Source organism: Antechinus flavipes, chromosome 3 (assembly GCF_016432865.1).
Source record: "Antechinus flavipes isolate AdamAnt ecotype Samford, QLD, Australia chromosome 3, AdamAnt_v2, whole genome shotgun sequence".
Lineage (NCBI taxonomy): Eukaryota > Metazoa > Chordata > Mammalia > Dasyuromorphia > Dasyuridae > Antechinus > Antechinus flavipes.
The window spans coordinates 339435056-339459289 of NC_067400.1; the positions used below are offsets into that span (position 1 = coordinate 339435056).

Sequence of the window (24234 nt, forward strand, 5' to 3'; positions counted from 1 at the left end):
AAAGGTTATAAAGGAAGGAGATATTTCTCTAAATGTTGTCTTTATCCTAAGAACCATAAATTTTCACATATGTTCAATTTTGGGGAGGAGAAGAAAAATGAAAGAAAAAGTTAATAGAAGAATATTGAAATGATAAGAAATATAACCAGTCTTAAATGCATGAGAGAAAAGCTTTAGGCATGTGATAATCTTAAACTATATTTTTAAATTTTATTTTGTCAAATTTTATAAAAAATTTTGACAGTACTTGTTATACATGTAGACAAATTTTTACATACATCTCTAGTGAAGGTATATGTTCAGTAACTGAGGGAATAACACATTGAAAAATTAGTAATTATAATTGTAAATATGTCATAGCAAATATATTTGGGTCATATCATATTTTTAGCCATTACTTTGCATAAATTTTAAAGTGTACTTGGATATTAGAGCCTAGTTGTATATGAATTCTGGAAATTCTTGGGGGGAAATGTGTACTTTGAAGATGTTTGGTAGAATAACAACATAGAAGTAGAAAAAGCTTAAGAAATTGTTTCTATAAACAATGAAGTGTAACACAGAGATGATTACTAAAGTCAGCAATCCCTAATAGAATCTCAGTTCTCAAGAAACCCACTGTATTTGAGGAAGAAATCTGTGTTTTATTAGAAACATACAAGAAGAAATCTGTTTGTATATACCTTAAAAAACACACAAACTTTGAATCAAGTTAAAAAGAGCTATTGAATGAAGAATTAAGTTGAGCTAAAGTAATAATATTGGTGACAATAACTTGGACTTAGTCACAAATTGCTAGTGTACTTTCTTTGGCTCTAATGTTAGGTGCACAGTTGAATTCCTGGTCTTTTGCTTCTGGCATGCACTATGAATTCTGCCTATTCTCTTTGTGAGCTTGTTTCTAGTATATGGAAGGAACATCATTGAGTGCCCTTAAGGAAAACACTCTTTAGTTGTTACTGAAAAGATTGGGAGCAATGACATACCTTCTAGGGACTATGACAGAACAAAGAGAAATAATTTGAGAAATAAAAAATATTGAATATATTTTAAAATAACTTTTCACTTACCTGACAATGAGAAACTTCTTGGAAGGTTTTCTAGAAGACATCATAAAAGTCAGATGTGTTCTCCTTTAGGTGATTCTCGTGGCCCTCCAAACCATCACATGGGCCCAATGTCAGAGAGGAGGCATGATCAGAACAGTGGTCCGGATCATGGTCCTGAGAGAGGGCCATTCCGAGCTGGCCAGGACTGTAGGGGTCCCCCTGATAGACGTGGGCCTCACCCAGATTTTCCTGATGATTTCAACCGACCAGATGACTTTCACCCTGACAAGCGATTTGGCCATAGATTACGTGAATTTGAGGGAAGAGGAGGACCTTTGCCACAGGAGGAGAAATGGAGGCGAGGAGGCCCAGGTCCTCCCTATCCTCCAGATCACCGAGAATTCAATGAGGGAGATGGCCGGGGAGCAAATCGTGGCCCCCCGGGTGCTTGGGAAGGACGCAGACCTGCAGATGAAAGATTTCCCAGGGATCCAGATGACCCACGTTTTAGAGGAAGACGGGAAGAAAGGTAGGTGGGTTATGTTTTGGAGGTCTAAATTGGATTGGCCTTAGAAATTACTCAAAGCTTCTTCCATATTAACAATCGTTTTATATATTGCCTAGGGAAATCACTAGATTTGAAAACATTTTATTGAAGGGAAATTGTGAAGAAACAGCATTATACTAAATAATGACCTTTTCTTCTTAGTTCTCACATATTTGAGATAGTCTGCTGTCTTCACTTTTAAGCTTCCATATTTACTGTTTTTATTTTTAGAAGTCTTAGAAATTTAGACTTTCTCTTCAGCCTTTTTGGCCATGTATTTTTAAAACAATTGTCACTCTGGATTGAGCTTCTTAAAACTGGTAGAATATTCATATTATTTATTTGCTTTTTACTGGCGTGATTACTTATATTATTATATTTATATAATTAATTCAATTGAGTTGCTCCTTTTCCTTTGCCTCTGCCTCAGATTATATATGAAAGGGTCAGAAAAGTGAAAAGGAGAGGGAGATATGCAACAATCAATGACAGTAATAATTTCATAATTTGGAGTGTTTGCATACAGATTCTTTTAAAAGAATTTAAGTTTATATGAACCCTGTTCAAGAAAAAAAAAGTAGTAAAAAGACAGCATTTCTCTTTTATATGCCTTTTTTTCTTTTTTGTATGCTCATGCCTTTAATAAAGATATTACTTTAGTTGACAAGCCCAATTCTCTTTTTGTTTTATAGCTTTAGAAGAGGAGGTGCACCCCAACGACATGAGGGTCGAGGTCCCCCCCGAGGAAGGGAAGGTTTTCCTGGTCCTGAAGACTTTGGGCCAGAAGAAAATTTTGATGCATCAGATGAGGCTACAAGAGGAAGAGATCTTAGAGGCCGAGGCCGAGGTACTCCACGAGGTATGAGTCAAAGAGGAGGAGAAGCCATTTAAAAAGTGCAGGATAAAGAAAAGTATTAAAGTGCTGGAAAATAATTTGTTTGTATAGTGTTTTAATAATTTTTTTAATTGCATAGGAGGACGGAAGGGCTTACTTCCCACACCAGATGAATTTCCTCGATTTGAAGGAGGGCGGAAACCAGACTCATGGGATGCAAATAGAGAGCCAGGTAAAGAAATGAGAAATTGTGGTTAGCAAATGCTGACTTTAAAGAGAAAATAATGTAAATATCAATATATATCCTAACTACCTTCCTCCCCACAAATAAATATCAGATGCTGCTTTTGAATCTTTTTTGGTGATTGGATATGTGCATCAATTTTGTGTCTTAAATAACTAAAATTTCTTTGTGATACTATCTTTTTTGTGTTCATTGTAAAATTTATCATTCTCACTGTATTTTCCAAATCATGAAACTACAAGAATGTTCCTATTCATTGATATATGTGACTATTATTTTATTCTATGACCAGGCCATGAACATTTTCGAGATGGTCCACGTCCTGATCATCCTCCTCATGATGGGCATTCTCCTGCCAGCAGAGAACGTTCTTCCTCTCTTCAAGGTATGGATATGGCTTCTTTACCACCCCGAAAACGGCCCTGGCATGATGGACCTGGAACATCTGACCATAGAGAAATGGAAGCTCCAGGTGGACCTGCAGAAGATCGAGGAAAAGGTAAAAGTTGCAATTTCAAATTAATGGGATTGTGTGATATGGCCTTAGTTACCAGAGTTACAATGATAGTTAATAATGTTGCAGGGAAATTCTGCTTGATAACCTTTCTCATTTTTAGGATTTGCTTTTGTTCTCTGTTGTGCCTTCCCAACCAACCCAAATATTTGATATGACACAGGCTTGAGTATAAATTTAAATCTTATTAATAAGCATTTGTTAAGCATCTTCTATGTGCTACTAGGTTAAGTGCTTTGCAGATGTTCTCTCATTTCATCATTTTAAATGTACACCTTCATTGCTTACATGCGCCAGATGTCTTTGCTCTCTTACACTTACAACTTCTTTATAGGAAAGAGTATGGTTTTGTAGGCATGAATTTGGTGCATTGGCTATTTAGGAGTAGTGATCACCAAGCTATAAAAGAAATTTTGGGATCAAGTTAATGAATAGGTGGATGGTCTGAGACATAGGTCTCTGTGTTTGAAATACTTTGTTGCCAGACTGTCACAGTGCTTGAAATTGCACTGTTTAAAGATCATCTCTTTAGATTCTGATGGTTTATTGGTCTTAGCCTTCTTAGTTTCCCTTGCAAGGTTGTCACCCAAGTCATGTCTGTTATCCCTGGTATATCCCCAAGGCTCTTCCTGGGGCCTTCTCTATTATGCTATTTTGCTTGGTGTGATATAAATGATTTCTCAGATACATATTTTTGGTTAATTTATTTTCAGTTTCATAATTTTTCTTTCCCTCTCCCTCCATTCACCGAGGTGAGAAATATAAAACCTATTACCAATATGAAATCATGCAAAACAAGTTTCTATTATAGCAGTGTTCTCTTTCTTTTCCACGTGTGTGTGTGTGTGTGTGTGTGTGTGTGTGTGTGTGTGTGTGTGAGAGAGAGAGAGAGAGAGAGAGAGAGAGAGAGACAGAGACAAAGACAGAGAGAGAGAGATTGAGAAGAGAATGAGGGAGGGAAGGAGAGAGGTGTTTCATTCCATCTGCATTAAGTTCTTTAGTTTTCTCTCTGGAGGTGGATTGCACATTTCCATTTCATCAGGAGTCCTTGGGAACTCTGATGTGTTGTTTTAATGTGTTTAATTACCAAGCCTTCCACAGTTGTCTTTACAATATTTCTGTTACTGTGTAAATTGCTCTCCTGTCCACTTCACTTTGTATCAGTTCATGTAAGCCTTCTCAGATTTTTCTGAAACCATCCCTTTCATTATTTTATCATACAATACAAAGGTCTTTCATCCAAATCTGTTTGTCTAACCCTAACCTCTCTCCTGACTTCCAAGTTACCTATCTTCAACTGCCATTTAGACATCTTAAAGTGAATGGCTTATTAAACATCTTTCACTCAACATGTCTAAGACAAAACTCATCACCTCTTCCCATAAAATCTAAGCTTTTGTTATCAAGGGTATTATCCTTGGCTTCTCTCCTTCATATCCAGTTACTTGTCAAGTCCTGTGTTTCTCTAACTTGATAACATTTCAATTTTGCTTCCTTTTCCCCTCTGAAACTGCCTCCACCTGGTATATGCCTTCATCACTTCATTCCTAGACTGTTGAATTAGTCCTGTAGTTGTTTTCCCTCTTCCAAGTTTTTCTCCACTCAACTGTCACTGCCTCTGTGATGTTACCCTCCTTCCCCAACTTCAGTGAACTAGTGGCTTCCATATTACTTCCAGGATCAAATCTTGTTTGACTTCTAAAGTTCTTCATAATTTGGCCTTTTCTTTTGACTGTCCCTTATTCCTAGAACTGTATTTCATCTATCACCTGGTTTTTCTCAAATCTCATCTTTCCTAATCCTCTTTATTCTTAGTCCCTTTACTTTTATATTACTATCCCATTCCCAATTTATCTGTATAGATTTTATTTCTACAGGTTTTTTTTGCATGTTGTCTCCCATTAAATTGTGAACTTCTTGAGAGCAAAGATGCTGTTATCTTTATTGTAGAGACTTACTGCTTGTTTTTTTTTAATCAAACTTTTAAAAAAATTTCGTTAAAAAAAAAAAAGCCCTGCTTTGAGAATGAAATGTAAGACAAGGTAATACAGATGAGGGGAGAGGTATTGAAATCTTTGCTTCCTAATTTTTCCAAGGGCTAACTCTGAGGAATAATCAGCTGTCTAACTCCAGATGCTCTAATCTAGATGAATTATATAATAATCAGATTTACATAATGCTTTGCAGTTTACAAAGCTCTTATCATTTCAAGAATAATTAATATTATCCCTGTTTTACATACAAAAACACTGAAACAGAGATGGGACATCTCCATTACTTAGATACTGAGTAGCTGAGCTGGAACTTGCACCCGGTGATGTAGCAAAAAAATCTAATGAGAAATAAATTTACTGTTTCAGGACGAGGTGGCCCAGGACCATCCCAGAGAGTGCCAAAATCTGGACGATCCAGTTCCTTGGATGGAGATCATCATGATGGATACCACAGAGATGAACCTTATGGAGGTCCTCAAAGCAGTGGTACCCCTTCCAGAGGAGGAAGGAGTGGAAGTAACTGGGGGAGAGGAAATAATATGAACTCTGGTCCACCAAGGCGAGGAGCATCAAGAGGTGGTGGAAGGGGCCGGTAGAAGAGGTTTTGGCTGGGAAGCCCCCAGTCTTAACTGGACAGTATTTAAATAATTCTTGTGGACTCACTAAGAGAAACAAAAGGATTCCTGCACCACCACAGCACTGGTTGGACTCTTCACTGGGCTATTTTTATACCCAGTAGCTCCCAATAAGGTCTTCTAGATCAATAGACTGCTACTGGCTACATGATGGTAGCTAGTTTTGTTTTGTCCTGTCCACCTTTTTTCTCACCCCTGCATTGTTTTGTGAAGATAAAAGCTGGAATCTTTTTTTTTAAGTGTTGTGAGACATGGAGCACCTCCACAAATTTGAGTTCATGACTAATTGGAAACTTGTTTCTATATGTACAGTTTGTCAGAAAAAAAAGTTAAGTTGTTTTTGTATGAATACAGAATGTGATTTGCGTAAGAATTAACAGAACAATCATTGTGTCATGATTTTTTTTTATTTACAGCAACAGTTGTAAAATACATGCCTTAATGGAATCCTAACTTCTATAATATTTTTCAATATCCCAACCTTTTTAACTGTTGAGTTAAGAAAATTTGTTAAATACTCCAGATTGAAGTTTGAGGTTGACATGCCAGATCCTTCCATCACCTATGTTTTTAAGAATTGATTATGAATGCTATGTAAGGTGATCTATTGAAATGTCTTCCAAATGAAAACAAATTGATCACTATACACTAATTTAGGTCTTTCTTTCCTGGTGCCAGCTTCAACACTGCTGTCCAGGAGAAGGTGGTCGCTTTCAGAATTTTGTGATCAAGTTGTCATCTAATTCTAGATCCTATAGCCCTGATTCAGAGTTCTTTTCTACCCACATGAGGCAGAGTTAAGTAGAAACTACTTATATGTGGACCATTCATAACACTGCAAACAGGAAAATAAATACTGACAATACCAGGAACACTGAGAACATTTCTTTGAAGTAGCATCATATTTATATCACTTTAAGGAAATTGTCATTTAAATTCTTAATACTTTCTGCATTTGATAAAAGTTATATAAAGCATCTCTTTTTCAGAATTGTCTCTCCACCAACACATATTCTTACAGATGGTAAATTATAGTTTCAGATGACTTTTTTCATATAGGTCATTGTAGGAAGCTTCCTTTCCCTAAACAATAAAAGTTCTATTGCATAAAGCAGAAACAGAAAATGAGAAACCTTGAAGAATTTAGTATTGAATATAGCGTGCGTGTGTGTGTGTGTGTGTGTGTGTGTGTGTGTGTGTGTATTTATACACATGCACTCATGTACACACAGGAAAGAATTTTGTTAATATACTCATCTATATATGATGCCACTCTTCCCCACAAATACATTCATTATACTAAAATGGTCTTTGATTACAAGTAACTAGAGGCACAGACTTGCCCTTTTAAATCCTAGGTAACATTTAAGCAATGACTGGATTTTCACCATAGCATCATTATAACCAAACAAATCATGAACAAGAATTAGAGATAATAGTGTTTCTAAAGAAAAAATATTATCTTTTATATTGTTTTTACTTCACATAATAAGACCTTTGAGGTTAAGCAAAATAGCAAGTACTTTCTTTAGGTACAACTGTTTTGTGAGAGTGACTAAGATTTGGATTTCAGCATATTGACACTTTTCTTGGGATGGTAATTCAAAGCATATGTGTAAATTAAAACCTGTTTTTAAATGGACACCAAGTTGTTGACCAAAAGAAAGCGAACATGTCAAAATTGAAGAGATTAATTCAGAAAGGAAAATGAATCATCCTGCAAAGTTCACTTCTATTTTACTAAATGGTTCAAAACATTTATTCTCATGTTGGTTATTTACTGCTAAAGCTAGAAAAGAGGAAAGTAAAGGCCTCTCCTATAGTTGAACCAAGGCAGTTCAGTATAAAACAATAGGAGTTCAACTAGGAGATAAAAAGTTAATTCAAGACCTTTAGCAAAATTCTAACCAGACAATAAAACTAAATGAAGCAGGTAGATTAACTTCTTAAAGTACCCAGGACCAAGTAAAATTACTTTTTTATTTAACCTCAACCATCCCACCATCAGCTAGAAAACTAGCCAATATTGGACAGTATTAACTTTTTATGCCCTAAAACAAATTATTTTAACATTTGGGACCAGAACCTCAGTGATTATCCATTTAGGGCTTTCAATTTTTTTGGTATCAAGGACATTTTGTCAGTTTGGCAAACAAGGAACTTCACAGAATTAAGTTTTAAAATTAATAAAGCATATTGGATTATAAGGAAACCAATTCTATTGAACTACTTCTCAAAATATTTTAAGAACAAGTTCATGGGCTCTTAGATTAAGAAAGCCTGTCTGACTCAGGGCCTTCAATTTTACACGTAAGGTGACTGAGACCCAGAGAAGTTAAGCTCCAGGTTAGAATATTGTTTTTAAGAAATTCAAGTTTATTTTTGAGTATCTATTTGGGAATGGAGGGGGTAAATAAAAACCAAATTCTCCAAAGTTGAAAATACAAAATTAATATTTTTTAGACACTCAAGGGATAAAAAGACTTATGTAGAATAAAAATCACCAAATTTTTTTTTTGGGGGGGAAGCCAAATTGCTCTTATAGTAGGCTTTTCTCCAAATTTATTAAAACATTTTTTGTAATTTTTAAGTTTTATGGCTTGATCAAAAGCAGTCAAAGCTCAGTCTATAATAAACTGCATTAACAGAACAATGATTCTATCCCTGGAAAATAATCTATTTATTAAATGCATAGAGATAAAATGTGCATGGAATTCTGAATTGTAATGATCACTGTACATATTAAATACTATGGTTTTTAATTTGTATAAAAATTAGGTCTCATGAATATCTGAAGTCTCCATTAAATGCTATTTTAAAGAGGACAAGTATTGGTCTTAAACCCTCTTAAAATTTTAAGTCAGCAACAACACACAGAAAGTACCTGGCATATAAATACTGTGAATATAAATATGACTTCCTGCCAGTCATACTATGCTCATTCTAAAAAGACTTTATCATAATATAATAGATTAGATAATATACATTCATAAAAAATGTTCACTAAAGATTTTTCCCAAAGCAATTAGAGGTACCAATATTTCTGATAATGTAAATCAAAATTTATTGTAATCCAGTATTATATTAGTACAATATTATGTCTTTATTTGAGAGGTAGATAGTTGTACCTATTTTACAGACAGTGATACTGAGGCAGAAAATTATAATCTGCCCAAGTCCACATAGACTATCCAAGAATTTCAATGAGAATATTCCTATCAGAGATACAACCTGAGTTTACCATAAATGGGATACAGACTATCACAGATACTCACTTGGCAATTACCACCTCCTATACAAGGATTGGCAGACAGACATTAAAGGTGATAGTATTTCTTGGAATCAGGGAAATATGACAGCACACACCCAATTCCAACTAGACATGAAAAGACTGCCCGGCATTTCTGTTTCTGAATTCAGGCTGCAATTTAGTGTCACGAGGAATTGCTTTCTACTAAGAGGTACTGCATGTTATAATTTAGCCTAAAACTACAATGAAGTCAATTATCCAAACTGATAAAAGTTTTTTCTAGGTTTACAATTTTAAAATGAGTAATGCTGCATATATTCTGACCATATTTTGATAAGTTTTTCTAAATAGGCTAACAATCAAATTCAAAGTGCAATATGAGCTTGTAAATAAGAAATGGTATTTGCTAAGACTTTTTAAGTCTGGAAATAATAACGAACGACAAGGCATTTGTCTACAAATGGAAACACCAACAGTACCTTAAAATTTTTTGTCAGTTTACAAAGTTGTATAATACAGATTAAGAACTAACAATATTATTAAAAGCTCTTAAGATTAGTTCTAACAACACATGAAATATTAACTAGTTTGCTCCCTTTGGACACAATATAAATTTTGTAGTAATCTGCTGATTCTTTGAATTCTTTCGTAAGACTTTCCAGCACCATGCAGCTCTGTTCCTAGCTGCTGTCTATAAACTTGTCAAGATGACAGCTCATTCTGAGGCAAGTTCTAGGTATTCTGATCACTAGCTTCCTGAAAATAACACTTTCCTTTACAAGGCACTATAAGGGCAACTTCTGAAGACAGACTTAAGATGAAAGAGAGGTGAGCTATATAACTACAAATAAAATTCAGCTTTTAGTATTAAAATTGCACTTAGGTTTAAACTCACATTGTAAAGTAAAAAGCAAAGTGAGGAATCATTTGTTCAAACTAAAGAAGAAGAAAAAGGCTACCGTGGTTAACGCATTGCTCCCGTAATTTTAAACTAAAAAAAAAAAAAAAAAAGCGAAATTACAATAGAATAATGCTCCCCCCCCCAAAATAAATGAAACAAAAACTCGCTAATTAGATGGAAGCCCACATATAAGTCTTATTCTTTTTCACCAAACCTATTTTAATGACAAATAATACAACTCCTAACAGCTATTCCGCAGGTAGGGTCAAGATTCACCGAAAAATATTCGTGGTTAATTCACAAGCCATTTATTCACATCAGAATGGTGCCGACATCGACAAGTGTGGTTTCTGACTGCCACTATCTCACAGGCACCAGCAAGGTCCTACAGAACGGGGACAACTGGTCCCTTGGCTTCCAGGCTCTTGAATCTTGGACGCCGTGACCCCCGCCCCATGCGGGGTTCCTCCTGAGCATCGCGAGGCCCGCAGTTCTAGGCCAGGCCTCACTTCCAGGGGCCTCCGCGGCCTCGTATTGCCGCAGTCTTGGAGTCCGTCCCGGGGGCGCTTAGCTGGCCAGGTGGCTCACACGGGCAGGGTTCGGGTCAGGCCGCCGCACAAGCTCCCGAGCGCGTAGCGGAGGGCTGGACCGCTGCCCCAGGGGAGCAGGCCGAGCAGCGCCGCCAGCAACGCGCCCACCTGAGAGGCGGCACCCAACGCTGTGAGTGCCGTGCTGCGCAGCACTACAGCCGCATACAGAGTGCCGCTCAACGCCGCCAGGTAGAGCAGCGAGCCCCGCGACGGCCGCTCCTCGCAGCGCAGCAGCCGGAGGCAGGCGGGACCCCCGCGCAGCAGAGCAGCGGCAGCCAGCGCGAACACGGAGCCCAGCGACCAGAGCAGGGCGAACTTACGAGCGCGGAGCAGCAGCATCGGCGCGTAAAGCGCGGCCAGCCCGAAGCAGAGCGCCGCCAACACCAGGCACACACCGCTCGCCGTCAGGCGCTGCCAGCGCGACAGGCTCGGCAGGCACGGGGGGCCTGGGCCCGGCTCCGGATTTTCAGGAGGCAGTGCCGGGCCCCGTAGCCAAGACCATCCTAGGCCACCCCGGGTTGGGAATGGGTTCACTCGGCCCAGCCAGACTCCCACCGAAGACGTCCGCCCGGTTTCCGCTGCCTCCTTTCCCTCGGCGGGTATCAGGGGAATATTATCCGCCGAGCCGGCACTTTTCGACTGGGCCAAGTATTCCTGCAGCTGTCGGTTGAGGTCCGCCATGTTAAAAGTGGGCGGGAGTGGCCTGGAGTGCATCCGGGTCATCCCTAGTGGCCCACGCGAAGCCACTTAGGGAGTTTCGCCAGGGGGCGAGCACATGCAAGGAAGGAAGGGCGGGGCCGATAACCACGCGACTACGGAATGCTGACTTCCCTCCCCTTCCACAGACCCTATGATCTTTGGTCTGACCACGCCCTACCCTGAAACGATGCCAGAGGAGCTGATGTGTATATGGTCACGCAAAGTTTACATAAAATTGAGGCAAGATTTGAGAGTTTGATTAGGGTTTGAGGCACCCAGAGAAGCCTTTAAAATGGAGCATTAATAGGAGATAAGTACCATGCTTTTGAAGGAGTTCTCTTAGGAGTCCTGTCCTCTGGAAGCCTATAGTTTGATTAGGGCTTGTGATACCCACACAGATCTTTAAGATGAGCAGAAATAGGAAAATTTGGCACAGTGGTGATTTTTTGAGGAAAATATAGTAAATATCATTTTAGATATATTGAATTTGAGATAATAAAAGCTAGACATAGAGAAGAAATGTTTATTTTCATGAGGTCTTACTCTCTCCGGGCCCAGAGCTTTCTCCACTAACTTTCAACATGACTTACATCTTCGGGGCTCCAGTTTTGTATTTCTTATTACTAGGTATATAATCCCACCGACGTATTAAAACTCAACTTGTACAAAAACTGAATCAACTTCTTTTCAAAACGGCCTTTGTAATTACCTTCTCTAGTTCTAAGTGACATCTTCCCAGTTATCACAAGTGAATGGGACTGATTGCAGGAAGTATTTCTCGGTATTGTCACATGATCCCTGTTCGCAGAACTTTGGACCTTGGGAGGTCATTTGTTCTCTGGAGGAGTGGACTGAAGCAGGTGAGGTTCCAGGTGCACATGGGGGAGTTGGGATGGATCCCAAGTGTGTGTCTGGGCCTCTCCCTGCAGGGATTAAAATTAGTTAATTGGATTGGGAAGGGGGTCTTGCACCGGACCTGTCCCACACACAAGCTAGAAACTTAAGACTTGACTTAACCTCTTTTTCATCTCAAATATTTCATCAGTTATCATGTCCTGTCCTGTCTTTGCAATTTCTCCCGTCTCTCTTCCTCTCCAGTTCAAAGCATCCTAATTCATATGCCCATTTCTTCTCTCATCTAGTGTAATTGGCTCTTAATTGATTCAAATATAATCCTCTTCCCATCACTGAATTATAGGCACTCTTATAGAATGGATTATCTGCATTTGGTCCTGTGCTGTTGAACATTTTGAACAGTGACTAAAGACAGAGAACATACTCTAAAGATTTGTAGATAGCAAAATGGGAAGGGGTGGCTAATACTTAGGACGTAGAATCAGGAGCTAAAAATATCTTGACAGGGTAGAACATTAGGTCAAATCTAATAACATGAAATTGAAATAGGATAAGTGCAAAGTTTAACACTTGTATTTTTTAAAAAGCAGTTTCCCATCAAATTGGGGAAGGTGTAACTTGACAGCAGTTTATTTGAAACAGCTAAATGTTTTAGGGGACAAGGTCAATGTAAATCAGCAGTGTGATACAGTATTAATAACAATCTTAGGTGCATTGAAGAAGACATCATGTCAAGATGAGCAAAGTGGTTCTTTGTTCAGCACTTTGTCTTGGTCCATATACTTCTGGAGTATTATTTTCATCTCAGAGCATCACATTTTAGGAAGACATCTATAAGTTGTAAAGTGTCAAGAAGAGAATAACCAGCATGGTTAAAGACCTTGAAATCATGCTAAAGGAAAATCATTTGAAAGAACCAGACTTGTTTATCATGGAGAGAAGAGAGGATGGGATCGGGGAGGAGGGAGCAGGTGACAATAGCAATCTTTTAAGCATTTAAGTGACCCAGCCCCTTGCATGGAAAAGGAATCAAATTTGTTCTAATTGGTTATGGAGAGCAGAAGTAGAAACAATGGGTGGAAGTTGCAGAGAAACAGATTTAGATTTGATATAAAGGAAAACTTAATAACAACTGGACCTATCCAGAAGAGGAAGGAGCTCCCTCAGGAAGGAGTGAGGTCTTTCTCTTTAAAAAACAAAACTTAATTTAACATTAACACCAACTGAAATGGGCACTCCCATAGAAACAACAGGGAAATGAAAAAGGAATCTTGTTCATGAAACAGCGATTATGTACAGTTGTTTCAATTTCCTCTAACTAGATTGTCCTCTGATGAAGAACAGAGGATGTGTATGTGATAGGTCTAAACTAGGAGGACTTTGAGATTCCCTCAGATTCTGAGGTTTTGTGATTCTACTTGTTAGCTGTAATGGGGGAGGGGGAAGAGTGGCCAGTGAGGACTCTGTGCTTAGAAAATGGGTGATATCTTCTTCTTGGGAAATGGGTGAGGAAGGGGTACTTTTCCTCTCTGCTCTTGGAGTCTGGCTGGGGGGAGGAGGGGATGTTCTTTGTTTTCCTTTTAATTGGCTGAAGAGCTGGACTTGAGTATGCAGAAGTTTGGAACAAACTAACCATCCCTTCCCAAGTTCAAGCAAGGTAAAAACCACAGAAGTTTTTGAATGGAGAAACATCAGCTGTCTTATCTCCTCACCAAGCCACTCTGGATCCATTAACAAATGCTGCCTCTGTGCTCACTGTCACTACTGTGTTTCATTCTTTAGGGACCTTAGCTGAACATGTATTAGGTCTATATCCTTCCAGAAGTTTTGAAAGCCATCAGTGGTTCCTTTGGCAACTGGAGCTGGTAGCAGGAGCAAACCTAACAGGTAGGCAGACTGAAGAAGGGACCTGCTTGATTCAGTCCAGCCACAAATGGACAAGGCAACCAAGACAGACTGTTCTAGTGTGTCACCAGCAAGTATCTCACTTGTAATGCTTGCTAGCAAACTACTTTTTAAGTTTGAGTGCACTTTCTCTAGGAACCAAGGTGAGAGAGGAGATTGTGCTTCCCGCTGGGGGATTACTCTAGTTTTAGTTATTTTTGTACCTTTTCTGGACATATACCTTAGTATTAGTACTTTTAACACTATTTAGTACAATTAGTAAAGGGTAATTGATAATTGATGAAATTATTTTAGGGAGGAATTAATTGGAGATTGTAATTCATTAGATGGGGGTATGACAGTGAAGGTCAACTCTACTTTGGAGTAAAAGGTCATTTATAAACACTACAGAGGAAGGTAGAAAATGATTGTCTGAAAAAAAGAAGGAAAGGCAGCTGGGGGAAAACATGCCTAGGGAGGGGAGGAAATTTAACTACATTAGATCATCTTGTATAGACAATATGACACAGTCAATAGTGAATAGACCTGATAGTGAGAAAGAACTATGTTCAAGTCAAATTTCAGATGAAGAAATAGAAACTACTTCTAGTCATATGAAAAGGTGCTCCAACTATGCTCAAAAAGTTATCAAACTGTGAATACCCTTTGACCCAGCAGTGTTTCTACAGGGTTTATATCCCAAAGAGATCTTAAAGGAGGGAAAGGGACCCACATGTGCAAAAAAGTTTGTGGCAGGTCTCTTTGTAGTGCCTAGAAACCATCAGGTGGAGAATGGCTGAATGAGTTACGGGATATGAATGTTATAGAATGCTATTATTCTGTAAGAAATGACCAGCAAGATGATTTCAGAGAGGTCTGGAGAGATATGAACTAATGCTAAGTGAAATGAGCAGAACCAGGAGATCATCATACATGGCAACAAGATTATATGACAATAAATTCTGATGGACATTGTTCTTTTCAACAGTGAGATGACTGAAGCCATTTCCAATGATCTTTTGATGAAGAAAGCCATCTATACCCAGAGAGAGGACTGTGGCAGCTGAGGGTGGATCACCACATAGCATTTTCACTCTTTTTATTATTGTTTGCTTGCATTTTGTTTTCTTTCTCATTTTTTTCCTTTTTGATCTGATTTTTCTTGTGCAGCAAGTTAATTGTATTAATATGTATACATATATTGTATTTAACATATTTTTAACATATTTAATATATATTGGATTACTTGACATCTAGAGGAGGCAGTGGGGAGAAGGGGAAATTTGGAATACAAGATTTTGCAAAGGTCAGTATTGAAAAATTATCTATGCATATGTTTTGAAAATAAGAAGGTTTAATAATAATAATTTAACCAGTTCAACTCTCCATTGATGTCTACCCTTGAACTCATTGTTCCCTTTCCTTTGTTTTTTAAATACTCTTTTTAAAAATTTTGAGCCCCAAATTCCCTCTATACTTCCCTCCACCCCTCCCCCTCATTGAGAAGGCAAGTAATATTTATGCCATTTATACATGTAGGTATTGCTCCCTTTTCCTATTGCTGCTGCCAAAATTAAATCTTAGATTATCTCTACTATCTGCTTTCTCTGCTCCTGAACACTGCTGGAGAAAGTCACACAACTGTACTGACCAAATCCATTGCAAACATATTTCTAATCTAAACTGAACCCTCAAAACTACATGACAATCGCTATAAAACTGTGCATACTTTCTATGTGGTATGTACTCTCCCTATATAGTAGCAATGTCTCTTCTGGGTCTGTATCCCAAAGAATTCATAGAAAAGGGAAAAGGATCCACATGTGCAAGAATATAACAGCCCCTTTTGTAGTGGCGAGGAACTGGAAATTGAGTGGATGCCCATCTGTGGGGAATTGTTGAATACGTTATGGTATATGAATGTAATGGAATATTATTGTTCTACAAGAAAAGATGAGTAGGCTGATTTCAGAAAAGTCTGGAAAGACTTAGTGAACTGATGCTAAGTGAAGTTAATGGAAACAAGAGAACATTGTATATAGCAAGGACAAGATTATATGATGATCAGCTGTGATGGACTTGGTTCTTTTCATCATTGAGGTGATTCAAGGCAATTCTAGTAGACATGGGATGGAAAGCTATCAGCATCCAGAGAGAGAACTATGGAGACTAAATGTGGATCAAAGTATAGTATTTTCACCTTTTTTTCCCCCTTTGTCATGAATTTTTTTCCCCTATAGATCTGATTTTTCTTGCACAGCATGAGGAATATAGAAATATGTTTAGAAGTATTGCATATGTTTAACCTAAACAAAAGATATATAAACTCTTCCCATTCATTACCAACCCCTCCCTCCCAACTATATGACAATCTTAGTTATTTTATTGTATTATGAATGGGAAACTTTCATCAAGTTGCTTCTTCCCTTCCCTACCTCATATTCTTACTTAGTCTCCTCTATTATTAAAAAAAAGATTTTTTTTTCTCCCTAAAGAGTACCTGAAACTTCTTCATCATTCTCCTTGCTTTCCTTTTTTGCTTCAGTCTAAGAGATAGTCCATTGCCCTTGATCTCATAACCTATCTTCCCAAGAGCTTTCCCTTTTGATCATTCCCTTTCTGTTTTTCATCTTCAAGATCTCCTTATCTATTGCCTTCTCTGCTACCTACAAATATACCCAATTTCTCCCCTTCCTTAAAAAAAATTAAATCCTTCATTTGCCCCTTCCCTTTCTTTAAGCTATTATTTTATATCTTAATTTTCTTTTGCAGCCAAATTTATGGAACTTATGTCTTCTACACTTCTTGTTTCTAAATTTTCTTTCTTCATATTAATTTCTCATTACCTTACATTCTAGCTTCTCAGTCCATCCCTTAACTTAAACTATTCTCTTCAAGGTAGCCAGTGCTCTCTTAATTGCTAAATCTATTATTCTGATCAGAATCATCAACCTTTTTTACCTTTATGAGTTAAAAAAAAAAAAGCTGTCCATTCCTTTCTCCTCCATATTTCCTTGGCTTTTGTGACAGTGGTCTCTCTGGATTCTCCTTCTCAGCTTCCTTTGTTGTATAATCATCTATTTCCTATCTACTTTGTTTAGATGTTTCCTAAAGGCCATGTTCCATACCTCTCTTCTGCTATTTCTTTTTGCTATCCCTTAATAATCCCATTAGCTTCAATTATCATCTCTATGCAGCTAGTAAAAAAATCTAGTTCTAATATTTCTTCTTAGTTACAATTCTCATATATATGAATATATCTACAATTCCTATTCCTACCTGCTGATTATCTTCACCTGTTTGTCTCATCAGCATCTGAAATCTAGAGATGTTTAAAACAGAGCTTTCCCTATATTCATGCCTTCTGACAACTTTCCTATTTGTGTTGTAAGCCCCATTCTCTTTCCATTTGCTTCACCTTGCAAACTTGGAACCTCTTTTGTTTTTCCCTTTTTCTTACCTAGAGCTATAACTTATATAATATGTATCCAAGAATAAAGTAACAGAGGTAGCCAAGAATGGGGCAGTTTTAAAAGGAGAATGCATGTACCTGTCAAACATATTTTTCCAAGGGGAGATTTGAAGAAGCATAGTGGAAGAGTGAAAGGTACAGCATAGTGATTGGGCCATACCAGTTTTTTCTGCTTTGATGGACATTAAAGTCTTGACCATTCAGTTTAGCCATATAGGAACATCATGGATCCTTTTTACCTACACTGGGGAAAATTGACTGAATAGAATAAATATGAGTAGAAATTTAGTTGCTGCTACAACTGGAGCTTGCAGTAATCCTGATGAAAATTCAGTGCCAAATACGGTTGTCATGATGAGTCTGTACAACCTCCAGAGAGACCAGAAGAGCATTAAAGAATCCACAGTGCCATGAAAGGGAAAACCCTAAAATAAACTACATTACTTAACTCCCTCATAGGAGCAGCTTGGAGGAGAAACAATGCTTGTGTTTTTGGCTTAAATATTAGAATATTTGCTCTATGGGCTAAGGATAATCACAGTTCTGGGGGAAATGCCAATATTGGGTGCATTCCTATCAAGTATTTAACCTTGCCCAGGGTCCCAAAGTCAGGTCTTCCTGACTTTGAGACCAGCTCTTTATCACTGCATCAGGATATTTGGCTCTACAGAGTCATATTATTATAAATAATTAACCATGTTAATATTCTTTGTGTATTTTTTATGGAATATATACTTTGTCTTGGGGGAGCCCCTTCATGAATTTATGATTCATTTGAGATTGAGAGGATAAAAGACAGACCATCTAGAACAATTTAGAAAAAATAGTCATACAAGACAAGTGAATCAGGCCAACATATGGGGTGCAGACATAAATGCCATTCTTACTCATCGTGTAATTGTTAAGGATAAACCGAAACTCATGTAAAATTTCCTTAGTATAATCCAACATCTTGAATAATTTGGCATCATAATCCAGTCTAGTAGCAGCTGTCCATTCCTCTGTTATTTCTTTTCCTAGACCCCCCAATCTCTTGTAAGTTGAGGCGAATAGTGTCTCACACACAACATAGCAAGGCAGCTCCTCTTGGAGCAACACCATTTCCCCTGTCACCTACGTTGCAGTTCCCAGGGGAGGCTGTCAAATTTCCTTCCTCTGCTTCCTACATCTCTTTTTGCCTAAGAGGGTGTATCTTGGTTCCGTTACTTTGCTCAACAGTCTTAGCTCCCCAAGAAAGTCCTGAAAAGGGAGAAGACTGCTTGGTTAGCCTTATAAATTTCGGTAGCTGGGAATTTCTCCAGCTGTTTCTTAATCCTGATCTTCAGCCATCATGCCAAAGTGCAGGGCCTGAAAGCAGCTGTGATTTCTCTTGCAGGAGTTGCTGGCAGTGTTTCTGGAAGGAAGTAGCAGGCGGAGTCCCTTCACCAGGAGCAGCCTAGATCCAAGCTGTAGAAGAGAAGCAGCGTGGAATCTGTGTGAGACATTTAGTTCTATTTGTATGAAATTTATGCCAACTATATGGGGTTTCTTGAAGAAACCTGTTTCTTCAGGCCCTGATCTCACTTTTGCTCTTATGTTTTTTCATGGTATCCTTGGAGGGCCATCGTTTTGGTTTCTAACTTAGGGGAATTAGAATAGTTGTAGAGTGTAATGTTCTTCCATTTAGGCCATACAATCTTTGGATACATCATCAAGAAGGTTGCAAATCAAGGCACTTAGATCATTTATCCAAAAATATAAAGCAATTGACTGGAAGAGGAGCCATTTGGACATAAGTTAGGTCAGTGACTGGCTGTAACATAAAGCAGTTGGTTTTTAATTCATTGGCAGAAATTTACATGAAAAGATGCATTGTATAAAGAATATAGGAAAGAGTATGAGAAAAGTGTAGCATTTAGAAAAATCCTGAGAGAGAGACAGACACAGAGAGACAGAGGAGAGAGAGAGAGAGAGAGAGAGAGAGAGAGAGAGAGAGAGAGAGAGAGAGAGAGAGAGAGAAAGAGACAAAGAAGGAAGGAAGGAGAGAGAGAGGGAGGGAGGGAGGGAAAGAGAGCCATACCATCTGTGAGATACCTAGACAGTAAAGATTGGGTTGAGAATCTTTATTGATAGAAATAAGGGTTTGCAAGTTTATGGCATGCACTTACAATGAATAAGGGACTTTTAACTGAAAGATAGAGAGAATAAAAGCTGAAAACATTTGACGTTCTTGAGTGCCTTTGACTTTTGTGAAAAGTTCCTAAGTCATTGGGAAACAAAGAAAAAATTAAAGACTTATTTTCCATGAGCAACTTTAAGATCTGCTCCTGTCCATCACTTGCTACCACTACTATTTTGCGTAGGGAAAAGACTCTAGTCCTATAGTTGAAGAGTCCTCAGGAAATTGTTTTTAGCCTCAGGGAACTTTTTAGAATGCCAAACAGTTTTCCACCATTAACATAGACAGGTAATTGCTATACCAGAAATGGGCTTCTTAGTCTAATAAAAACTAACATTTTAAAAATAAAGTATAAGGTAAGCAGCAAGAAAAGTACCCAGACATTAGCACCCTTGGCAGAGACTCTGAAACACTGGGGACACTGTTAGGTTGTTCTACTTTAGGGGGAGAGATTGAGTCTCTCTCTCAGGATTTTTCTAAATGCTACAATTTTCTCATACTGTTTCCTATATTCTTTATACAATGCATCTTTTCATGTAAATTTCTGCCAATGAATTAAAAACCAATTGCTTTATGTTACAGCCAGTCACTGACCTAACTTATGTCCAAATGGCTCCTCTTCCAGTCAATTGCTTTATAATACTAGGTATGTGTTAACTAGAAAGGGAAGGAAAAGAGAATATACACTCTATATAATCATTTTCTATTCTAATTAATCATTCTTTCGTACTAGGTGCTAAACTGATTTTTAAAAATAGTTTTTTGAAAAATGTAAGTGCTGTCAATATTCTTGGCATTGAATATTGGGCAAATTAGCATTTATGTGTATATATTTTTATATTTGCTGTAATGAGGGAAGAGAAAACTTTCTAATAAACCAGTAATTTGTAGAAACAAAAAAATTTAGGGCAAAACATTGATCACTATGCCTTAGTTATAGCTCTGCCTCTATACACAACCAAACCCATACCTTAGAATTTTTCTTCTGGGACAGACAGAACTATTAAGTAAGATATTCCAGAATGGCTGCAGGATTTGGCAGTATGTATGGGTTAAAGAGAGATATCCCACAGCATAATGTTGCCAATTACAGAGAAATGAAATGGTAGAAAAAACAATGGGCTTTGTAGTCAGAGAACCTGGGTTCAAATATTATCTCTATTGCTTATTTTGAGCAAATCACTGCTCTATGTCTCAGTTTCCTTATTTTTAAAATGAAGACATTGGATCAGATCACTGATAAGGTCATTCTAGTTCTTGTGATGCCATGAGTAGCTTACGTTATCACTCTTAATCCCACTGGAGGATGGTTAATTATCAGTCCAGTGACGCTCAATAAGTGGCCTCCATGGAGGAAGCATGGTTTAGTAGTTAGGGCATTAGATTTGTGGTACTTAGCCTTAATCACCGAATGAGTGCAGCCTCAGTCAGACTGAGACCTATTGAAGACCTTAGCTTAAAAAAGCCAAGGTCTCCCACTGCATCCAGGGCCATCTCTAGTCATCCTGATCTGTGTCTTGTTGCTGGACCCAGATGACTCTGGAGGGGAAAGTGAGGCAGGTGATCTTGCCCAGCCCTCCCTCACTTACATCCAATTCAGTTGCATGTCATGGTATCATTTCTCTGATGTCATAGTCCCCTTCGAGAAAGAAGGACAAACAGCAACAACCATCTCTGGATTTGTGGTCAAGAAGACCTGCAATCAAACTTTACCTTAGATAGCAATTGAAGTTAAGTAACTTGCCTAGGATCACACAGCCAGAAAGTGTTAAGGGTATGAAGTCAGATTTGAACTCAGGTCCTTCTGACTTCAGGGCTGGTGCTCTATCCACTATGCCTGCCCTGTAACTTATCTTCTATATAAATCAATCCATCTATAAAACTAAAGGTTGGACTTAGTGACTTCTAAGACTTTTAGCCCTAAATGAGGGATTCTTCTGAGAGAATGCATGTTTCTTCTGTTTGTCTCCTGGGCAATTACAGCTTTTGGAAGGAAGTATTCGAGAAAAAATGCTTTAATTCCATTCTCACTAATCCTTACAAAGTTTTTCTTTTCTTCCCTGAATTATTTATTGTGTTCATTTTGTGAGTTCTTTTCCCTGGCAAGAGTCAAAGAAATTTTCTTGTTGAAGCACTCTCTCCCTAGCCTGTCCTCTCAGACTACCTATTAATACCTTCAAAGCCAAAACCAAAACAAACTTATTCAATTCCTGTATATATAGAAGTGATAACTCTACTAGACAGTGCCCAGACCTTTCCTATACAATCCAAGTGTGATGCAATAAACTACTCAGTGATCAATAACTACTTTCACCTCATGTGTCATCTATGGAGTGCCAATAAGCATACCTACAGGGTACTTCTTTCAGGACATCTATATAATTCACTCCTCCACTGATCTATGAGAATTAGGCATTGGAGAAAAGGCAAGTTAAGGATTTCAATGTTAGACTTGTTAGGTTAAACAGAAACATTTGTGGCCTTGGGCCAGTTGAGTATTTCCTGGAAGATGAGGGCAGGGCTACAAAGGGGTTATGGGACACTCCCTGAGTAGCAGCTCTTTGTGTAAGGGAAAACCCATGGATACTTAAGGTTTCTGAAAGAGAAATTAGCTGCCTTAGTAGAGTTCCAAGTCACTGGAAATGTTCTAGCACAGTCTGGATGAATATTTAATATTTGATTGATCTGTAAAATAAAGGGGCTAGATATTATAATAATAATAATAATAACTAGCATTTACATACCACCTATTATGCATCAGACATTGTGCTAAATGCTTTACAAATATGATTTCATTTAATCCTCAAAAACAACTTTGGAAAATAGGGGTTATTATCATCTCCATTTTACAATTGAGGAAAGAGGTATCTAGGTGGAGCAGTGGATAGAGTGAGTGTCCTGCCTGGAGTCAGGAATACCGGAGTTCAAGTCCAGCCTCAGAGTGAGCTGTGTAACTCTAACCCTGTTTGCCTCAGTCCTGTAAAAGGAGCTGGAGAAGGAAATGACAAACCACTCCACTATCTTTGCCAAGATAGTGTTGAACACAATGAAAAAGCCTGGACAACAATAACAGATGAGGAAATCAAGGCACACAGAGGCTGGAGGCTGGATTTGAAATTAGGGCCTTTTGAGTTTTTAATCACAGAGCTTTTTACTGCCCTTAAAATACCTAAGGGTGTTTCAGAGAGAATTGATGAATTGGAGATAGGTGGCTGAACCAAATTAGCTGTGAGATTCCTTCAAGTGTGTTATGAGTCTCAAAGGAGATAATGGATGTTTCTAAACATGTGAACATGTAAACGTGTTGTTATTATTATTATCCCACAGTGACCATATCTCCATCCTGATGACAATTTCTACTAAATAAGCTCCCACTGAGCTTACACACTGCATGCTATTAAAAGTTTAACAATGAGGAGGGGGGTGGGGAATGGATGTTTGTATACACTTTAAGAAGTTTAATTTACATTATTAATACTTTCTTAAATCTATACAACAATAAAACAAGCCCTGATTTGTAGAGATTGCTGAATTCTGGGTGTATACTGAAAATATAGCATTCAGCTCTCCAATTGCTTGGAGCTGGCTCCAGCACACCCCTAAACTTTCCACATTTCAGAAACATAGGATTTTAGGGCTTACAGAAGCATTTAAAAACATCCAGTTCAGCCTTCTTATTTTATTGCTGAGGAAGCTGAGATGCAGAAAGATGATATTATTTGTACACAGTCACTTTAATTTTCAGAGCTGGGACTCAAACTAAGTTCTTCTCTTTATAAATCCAGGGGGCTTTCCACTGATACCACTTGTTCGTTTTCTTTTCCTTTCTATTTTAAATTTTTTGTTCATTTGTATAATTTGTTTTCCATATAACCTCCATTTCCCAATTTTTCTCCCTTAATTACACTCTGAAAATGTTATGGAGAACTAAAAAAAGAAAGGAAAAAAAACAACCTACTTCAACAAAACTAACCAGCAGATCAAAAAAGTCTTGATGTTGCCTGTAATAGTACATACCCGGAGTCCCATACTACCTCTCCTCTGGGACTCTGTGCTCCTTTCTAAAGAGCTGGGAGGAGCCCTCAAGAAAGGCATTCTCTTACACACATAAGAGCATATGGCATGTGTTTCAATCCTGGGTCCACAGCTGTTCTTTCAGGTTATCATCAGCTCCATGCTTGCCAGTTTCCTGGATTCTGATCCAACCCTCTTTATAGTTTAGTTATTAGGAAAATATTTCACTTACTATTGCTATTCATGAGTAATTTAATAAGATCAGAACCCCTTTATTTTATGGATGAGGAAGCTGAGGCTAAATGACATGTCAGAGGTTACATGGGAATAAGTAGCAGAGATAGGATTTGAACCCACACTTCCTGCTTCCAAAATACAGCATAATTCCCACCTCATCTCATCCCTGCATCCAATTTCTACCTTTGTTAATCCTATCGTGTACAGATTAGTCTCCTGCTTTAGAAGTTACAATGGTTTCCTACATACCTACTGCATCAAATTCAAATTTCTCTTTGACTTTCAAAGTCCTCTCAAATCTAGCTCCCTCCTACCTATCAAATCTTGTTTTCCATTATTAACAAACACCATTCATT

General features: G+C 38.0%; 3 protein-coding genes across 4 annotated transcripts in view; 2 read left to right on the top strand and 1 right to left on the bottom strand.

The window, feature by feature from the left end:
* WDR33 (WD repeat domain 33) overlaps nt 1-6203 on the top strand; it is a 98990-nt gene extending 92787 nt beyond the window's left edge. The window contains exons 18-22 of one of the 2 annotated variants that reach the window (XM_051985679.1): nt 1140-1578; nt 2289-2455; nt 2571-2663; nt 2968-3174; nt 5550-6203. In XM_051985679.1, the coding sequence (XP_051841639.1) occupies nt 1140-1578; nt 2289-2455; nt 2571-2663; nt 2968-3174; nt 5550-5779 (1136 nt within the window). In that variant the 3' untranslated portion in view covers nt 5780-6203. Of the gene's footprint in view, nt 1-1139; nt 1579-2288; nt 2456-2570; nt 2664-2967; nt 3175-5549 lie in introns of those variants that run through there. The other variant, XM_051985680.1, reaches the window with a different exon arrangement.
* Nucleotides 6204-10254: 4051 nt separating this feature from the next.
* SFT2D3 (SFT2 domain containing 3) lies at nt 10255-12183 on the bottom strand. Its single transcript, XM_051985683.1, has one exon. The coding sequence runs from the start codon at nt 11280-11282 to the stop codon at nt 10554-10556; it is 729 nt and encodes a 242-aa protein (XP_051841643.1). The 5' UTR covers nt 11283-12183; the 3' UTR covers nt 10255-10553.
* A 6645-nt stretch (nt 12184-18828) lies between these two features.
* The window catches only part of LIMS2 (LIM zinc finger domain containing 2), an 82126-nt gene continuing 76720 nt past the window's right edge, over nt 18829-24234 (top strand). Inside the window, exon 1 of the mRNA XM_051985687.1 lies at nt 18829-18944. The gene's annotated coding sequence lies outside the window, so the exon portion shown is untranslated. The remainder of the gene's footprint in view (nt 18945-24234) is intronic.

What these genes read in the sequence shown, in the direction of transcription:
- SFT2D3 (XM_051985683.1), bottom strand. Translation starts at nt 11,282, where the DNA reads ATGACCCGGATGCACTCCAGGCCACTCCCGCCCACTTTTAACATGGCG.